Source organism: Budorcas taxicolor, chromosome 4 (genome assembly GCF_023091745.1).
Source record: "Budorcas taxicolor isolate Tak-1 chromosome 4, Takin1.1, whole genome shotgun sequence".
In the NCBI taxonomy this organism is placed as follows: domain Eukaryota; kingdom Metazoa; phylum Chordata; class Mammalia; order Artiodactyla; family Bovidae; genus Budorcas; species Budorcas taxicolor.
This window is the reverse complement of record NC_068913.1, coordinates 106636857-106644336: the sequence shown is the minus strand read 5'-3', so window position 1 is coordinate 106644336 and position 7480 is coordinate 106636857. Positions and strand designations below refer to the sequence as shown.

The following is a 7480-nucleotide window of genomic DNA, read 5'->3' as shown; positions in this document are numbered from 1 at the left end:
CTCAAACTCATCCTTTGAGTTGGTGATGCCATTCAAACATCGCATCCTGTCACCCCCTTCTCTTCCTGCCCTCAATATTTCTCAGCATCAGGATCTTTTCCAATGAGTCAGCTCTTCGAATCAGGTGGGTCAAAGTACTGAAGCTTCAGTTTCAGCATCAGTCCTTCCAATTCAGGGTTGATTTCCTTTAGGATTGACTGGTTTGATATCCTTGCTGTCCAAGGGACGCTCAAGAGTCTTCTCCAGCACCACAGTTCACAGTTCAAAAGCATCAACTCTTCAGCACTCATTCTTCTTTACAGTCCAACTCTCATATCTGTACATGACTTCTGGAAAAACCACACCTTTGACTATATGAGGAAAGTGAAATAGAGAGAGGTTAAGAAACATCCCCAAGGTCACTCAGTTTGTTAGGGTCTGAGTCAGGATTTGAGCTCAGGCCCCCTGGTCTACATTTTTAGCCACAAAACTTTATACCTGAGAGCTCCATTAGTGACAGAAATCCAGATTTAGAGTTGCCATGTGTCCTAAATACGTTTACAAGTTTGAGATCTCAAGCAATAACATTCTCACTGACCTGTCAGCAATGCTCAGTGACAGGAAGGAAATCAAAGCCTACATAATTTTATTAAAATAAAAGTGATTACATTTAGAAAAACCACTTATTTTGCATAAAACTCTGGCATTTTAAAAACAGATATGCATCTTGGATAATTTTTTTAAAAATGCTTGGACCTTTTGGCCAATCTAAAAAATTAAAGATTACTTGAAAATTTGCTTCAGCAAAATTATAAAGGAAAGCAAAGGACTATTGAAATTAGAGTAAAATGACTTAACCAGCAGACTGGATTGGAACCTAGTATCCACGGGTCTTGACTTGCATTTCTCTGCTTATCAGTACATAATGGATTTGTGGAAGCAGGTCTCCTGCGGTGACTGCTGCGGCGGCACACTTCACTGTTACAGTAACAGCTTCACCGCCTGCAGATTTCCTTCTTGGTCAGTCACTCAGTCATGTCTGACTCTTTGTGACCCCGTGGACTGCAGCACGCCAGGCTTCTCTGTCCATCACTATCTCCCTGAGTTTTCTCAAACTCATGTCCATGGAGTCAGTGATGCCATTCAACTGCCCCCTTCTCCTCTAATTCTGATATAATCCTGACACAATGCACTGTGCTGAAATGACAGCTCACACTGTCTTCTGAATCTCTAAAACCCTGTGAAGTCAGTATCACAGTCTGCATTTTAAAATGGGGAAAGACAGAATCAAACAGGTAATTAAAGTAACTCCCCTAAGGCCAAAAAGAAGTCTTGAAAAACGGACTGAATCAGAATTCAAACCCGAGCCTGTGGGACTGCAATGCTTTTTTTGCTCTCTCCCCTCTAGTTCACCACATCACTGTCAGTATAAACTTCAACTTAAAGCTCGTAATCAGCTCATTATGTTGAGTTGATATTTATTAAAATACAACTCCTTGTCTACATGTTCCAAAGACTATTTCAGCCTCTTCAAAGCAACTACAAAAGGAGAGGCCATGGGAAGTGTCCCCGAGGGGGACAGGATGAAGCAATAGTTATAGAATTGGTGCCACAGGAGGGTGAGGAAGAGCCCTGTGATCCTGGCTAAGGACTCCTAGGTCTAATGGACCCCTAGGCTCCCTCCCACACCCCACGATGCTCTATGGATAAACAGATCCCTTGGATCCAGGCTTCAGACAACCAGGCTCACACCGGAGCATCGCCACAAACATCTGCTTCAGCTTGCTATTTCCCAGAATGAGAACATAAGAGTGGCCAGCAAGATAGAACATTGTAATTACTTCTCCGATCTTCGCAATCGTCTTAGTTGCTGGCAGGAAATAACTGGATGTTAAAACAGAAAAGGAAAGATAGTAGAGTAGGAAGAGGAAGAGGAAGGAGAGGATGACTCTGACGGCCCTCCTGTGGGCCTCGGTACTGGGATCTCTGGAGCTGCCACAGTCTTGATGCATCTGCCGCATGTGCCTCCCCAGGGAGAGGATAAGCAGAAAGTAGGAGATTAGAGATATGACTAGGGGAGGGAGGTCCCACAGAGTCCCAAGAACATGGATCAGTTTATATTCTTTTTCTTTCCTTCTAAAGAGCTCAGTCATATTCCCGGTTCTATCAATTCCACCGAGAACAGAATAGATCTTAAATTCTCGGATCAGAGAGATGGCACTGCAACATGATAACAGCAGGGTACTCAACAGCATCCATACAACCACCCTGGAAACTCTCCATTTGAGCCAGAGGAACATAGGATGGGAGAAACTGGCCACTTTCAGGCAGTAGAAGACACTGACACAGGTGGTAAGCCAAATGCTCAGATGGTTTGTAAATGTCCAGAACACGTCAATAATTTGCATGATTATCCCTTCATCCTGTAGTTTGGGAGAGAACACCAGTAAAACACCATCGATCAAGAGAATCCAGAGCAAAACAATCCTGGAGACAGCCAGGTTAGTGATAATGAAGTCATGCAAAGAGATCCTCTTGCTCTTGAACCAGCTGCTGCCATTGACCCACCCTATGAAACCATTCCCCAGCATTCCCAGGATGAACTGAATGGCGGTCAGAACCAGAAACCCCAAATTGCTGAGTCTCAACATGTTAGCTGTTCAGCAGACCTGATCTTTGTTCTTTCCATTGAGAAACATTCTCTTCCTGATTTGAAATTCCTGTTAATCACCTCTATCTGCTGCTTCTCTGTACTTGTCTCTTATCTCTGCCCAGCTTGGTCTGTTGTAGACACAACACAGCAAACCTTCTTCTGGCTCTTTCAGGTTAGTCTGTCCTCTTCAGAGGACGACTTGGTTTGTCACATTCCATCTACGATCTAAACTCAGAAGCTCTTTGCCAAAATGCAAATACTGTCCAGTGTCACGCAAAGAAGGAAGAGATGAGTCACAAGAAGATGGAGGATTTGGACTCCATTTCAAAGGTAGTAGGGCTCTGAGTGGAAAGTGGAGTGGAAACCCAGAGTGGAAAGGTGGGTCACCAGAAGGGTCACACAGAATCACTCAGGAGGAACGACTCAGGGACACATACAAAAGGGGGAAATATCAAAATTTCACCATATGGCACTATCACAATCATCCTGGAGGGAGGTTTACATTCATAAAACAGGAAAAATTCAGAGTCAATGGTCCTGGATCAGAATTAAATGGTGTGCCTCTTAGTGCCTTTTTCCTTGTTTTCTTAGAGTATGCCTCACATGAAAGGGCTACAGGCTCATCTCTAGGGAGCCAGGATATCGGAAATTCTTAAGTACCTGAATGTTTAAATGATAACAATAATGAAGTATCATAAAAGCTGCTCAAAGGATGGATTTTTTCAGAGGGCCTGAACTGTACTGACATGTCAGTAATAATTCAGGCTGACCAAAAAAACATATATAGACACTCTCTGTGAACCAAAACAGTGCCTTACAAATTTCCTAGGACAGTGTACTTCCATGTATATCTCATTAGCTGGTGACCAGAATTCAATTTCTCAAATGACTTTGTTGAATATCATCATTATCACTGCCATCATTCCATCAGGTATCAGTGATATGAATTATGAGCCCACAGTTATAACTATTCTCATGTCTTAACATAAATAGTAGAACCATCATACTATAACTAAAACCACAGCATTACTAAAGGCTGCTTCCAAAATGTACATTGACCACAGTCTACCAAGTAAACACATGTATTTCCATTCTATTAAGCCTGCAGTTTGTTGGAGAAATCAATACTGGAGCTGTGATATTGTGGCAACCCAGGCTGCAGATACCTAGAACGAATACTGAGATCACACATTTGCTCTCAACCATTCTTTTCAGTAAAAGACCAAAGTAAGTAAGGAAAGTCAGGGCACTGGCCAAAATAATTTGCAGACTAGGTCATTCCAGAAGTGTTTTAAAAAGGGATTATTTTTTAAATGAAGACAGAGTATTAGGGAAACTATATACAGATAGTTTAGGACTCCAGGGCAGGAAGAGAGGGCACTATAATATGATACCACTCCCAGAGAGACAGCTGTGTGTAGAGGGGACCTCCAGACCGTTAGCTGAGATTTTTTCAGCTGGGAGACCCTGAAGAGAGTCAGCTGAGAGAATACCGGTCAGCAGACTAACAAGGCATTCTCAGATAATCTTCTACCCCTTCATTATTCTTGGCACTTTCTCCCCAAGGACTTAGACATCATGGTCCAAGTCTCTGCATCATTCCTGCTTCTGATACTACTCTACATGACAACTGTGTGGCTAAATGTTAGTAGTACACTCAGACTGACATCAAGACAAATCTTAGACAATATGCATTTATACCGATCAAAGTTCACTAATCTGAAGAACACAGAAGGAAATCAGCAGAGTTGAGTGTACACAGCAGAGATATCAGCAATACAAATAAAATGATAACTGGTCTGCAGCCTTGCAGGGCCTTTAAATTCCTGACCTGAAGAATGCACCATGTCCAGTAATAAGTCTACTTCAGTTCAGTCACTCAGTTGTGTCCAACTCTTTGCAACCCCATGGACTGCAGCATGCCAGGATTCCCTGTCCATCACCAACTCCCAGGGCTTACTCAAACTCATGTCCATCGAGTTGGTGATGCCATCCAACTATCTCATCCTCTGTCATCCCCTTCTCCTCTCACTTCAATCTTTCCCAGCATCAGGGTCTTTTCCACTGAGTCATTTCTTCACATCAGGTGGCCAAAGTATTGGAGTTTCAGCTTCAGTGTCAGTCCTTCCAATGAATATTCAGGACTGATTTCCTTTAGGATTGACTGGTTGGGTCTCCTTGCAGTCCAAGGAACTCTCAAGAGTCTTCTCCAACACCACAATTCAAAAGTATCAATTCTTCAGTGTTCAGCTTTCTTTATAGTCCAACTTTCACATGCATACATGACTACTGGAAAATCCACAGCTTTGACTAGCTTTATTGCCACAGTGATGTCTCTGCTTTTTAATATGCTGTCTAGGCTGGTCATAACTTTTCTTTCAAGGAGTAAGTGTTAAATTAAAACATTTCATGGCTGCAGTCATCACCTGCAGTGATTTTGGAGCCCCCAAAAATAAAGTCTCTCACTGTTTCCATTGTTTCCCCATCTATTTGCCAGGAAGTGATGGGACCAGATGCCATGATCTTAATTTTCTGAATGTTGAGTTTTAAGCCAACTTTTTCACTCTCCCCTTTCACTTTCATCAAGAGGCTCTTTAGTTTTTCTTTGCTTTCTGCCATAAGGGCAGTGTCATCTGCATATCTGAGGTTATTGATATTTCTCCCGGCAATCTTGATTTCAGCTTGTGCTTCATCCAGCCTGGCATTTCACATGATGTACTCTGCATATAAGTTAAACAAGCAAGGTGACAGTACACAGCCTTGACATACTCCTTTCCCGATTTTGTAATCAGTCTGTTGTTTCATGTCCCGTTCTAACTGTTGCTTCCTGGCCTACATACAGATTTCTCAGGAGGCAGGTCAGGTGGTCTGGTAGTCCCATCTCTTTCAGAATTTTCTATAGTTTGTTGTGATCCACACAAGGCTTTGGCATAGTCAATAAAGCAGAAACAGGTATTTCTCTGAAACTCTTGCTTTTTCGATGATCCAACAGATGTGGGGAATTTGACCTTTTTTGCCTTTTCAAAATCTAGTATGAACAACTGGAAGTTCAAATACTGTTGAAGACTGGCTTGGAGAATCCTGAGCATTACTTTACTAGCATGTGAGATGAGTGCAACTGTACAGTAGTTTAAGCACTCTTTGGAATTGCCTTTCTTTGGGATTGGAATGAAAACTGACCTTTTCCAGTCTTGTGGCCACTGCTGAGTTTTCCAAATTGGCTGGCATATTGAGTGCAGCACTTTACAGCATCATCTTTCAGGATTTGAAATAGCTCAACTGGAATTCCATCACTTCCACTAGCTTTGTTCACAGAGATGCTTCATAAGGCCCACTTGACTTCTCATTCCAGGATGTCTGGCTCTAGGTGAGTGACCATGCCATTGTGGTAATCTGAGTTATGAAGATCTTTTTTGTATAGTTCTTCTGTGCATTTCGCACAGAATATCTTCTGCTTCTGTTAGGTTCATACCATTTCTGTCCTTTATTGAGCCCATCTTTGCATGAAATGTTCCCTTGGTATCTCTAATTTTCTTGAAGAGATCTCTAGTCTTTCCCACTCTACTGTTTTCCTCTATTTCTTTGCATTGATCACTAAGGCTTTCTTATCTCTCCTATTCTTCAGAATTCTGCATTCAAATGGGTATATCTTTCCTTTTCTCCTTTGCCTTTAGCTTTTCTTCTTTTCACAGCTATTTGTAAGACCTCCTCAGACAACCATTTTGCCTTTTTGCATTTCTTTTTCTTGGGGATGGTCTTGATCACTGTCTGCTGTACAATGTCACGAACCTCATTCCATAGTTCTTCAGGCACTCTATCAGATCTAATCCCTTGAATCTGTTTGTCACTTCCACTGTATAATCATGAGGGATTTGATTTAGGTCATACCTGAATGGTCTAGTGGTTTTCCCTACTTTCTTCAACTGAAGTCTGAATTTGGCAATAAGGAGTCATGATCTGAGCCACAGTCAGCTCCCAGTCTTGTTTTTGCTGACTGTAGAGAGCTTCTCCATCTTTGGCTGCAAAGAATATAATCAATCTGATTTTGGTATTGACCATCTGGTGATGTCCATGTGTAGAGTTTTCTCTTGTGTTCTTGGAAGAGGGTGTTTACTATGACCAGTATGTTCTCTTGGAAAAACTGTTAGTCTTTGCCCTGCTTCATTTTGTACTCCAAGGCCAAATTTGCCTGTTACTCCAGGTATCTCTTGACGTTCTACTTTTGCACTCCAGTCCCTTATGATGAAAAGGACATCTTTTTTGGATGTTAGTTCTAGAAGATCTTGTAGGTCTTCATAGAACTGTTCAATTTCAACTTCTTCAACATTACTGGTTCGGGCACAGACTTGGATTAGTGTGATTATTGAATGTTTTGCCTTGGAAACGAACAGAGATCATTCTGTCGTTTTTAAGATTGCACCCAAATACTGCATTTTGGACTCTTTTGTTGACTATGAGGGCCACTCCATTTCTTCTGAGGGATTCTCACCCACTAGTAGATATAATGGTCATCTGAGTTAAATTCACCCATTCTAGTCCATTTTAATTCACCAATTCCTAAAACATCCAATGTTCACTCTTGCCATCTCCTGTTTGACCACTTCCAATTTGCCTGGCTTCATGCACCTAACATTCCAGTTTCCTATGCAATACTGTTCTTTACAACACTGGACTTTACTACCATCACCAGTCACATCCACAACTGGGTGTTGTTTTCGCTTTGGCTCTGTCTCTTCATTCTTTCTGGAGTTATTTCTCCACTGATCTCCTGTAGCATTTTGGGCACCTACCAACCTGGGGAGTTCATCTTTCAGTGTCCTATCTTTTTGCCTTTTCATACTGTTCATG

General features: G+C 41.9%; 1 protein-coding gene across 1 annotated transcript; it reads right to left on the bottom strand.

Annotated features, from left to right (window-relative positions):
* Positions 1-1679: 1679 nt before the first annotated feature.
* Positions 1680-2630, bottom strand: TAS2R3 (taste 2 receptor member 3). The gene has a single exon (XM_052639153.1). The coding sequence runs from the start codon at positions 2628-2630 to the stop codon at positions 1680-1682; it is 951 nt and encodes a 316-aa protein (XP_052495113.1).
* Between the last annotated feature and the right edge of the window lie 4850 nt (positions 2631-7480).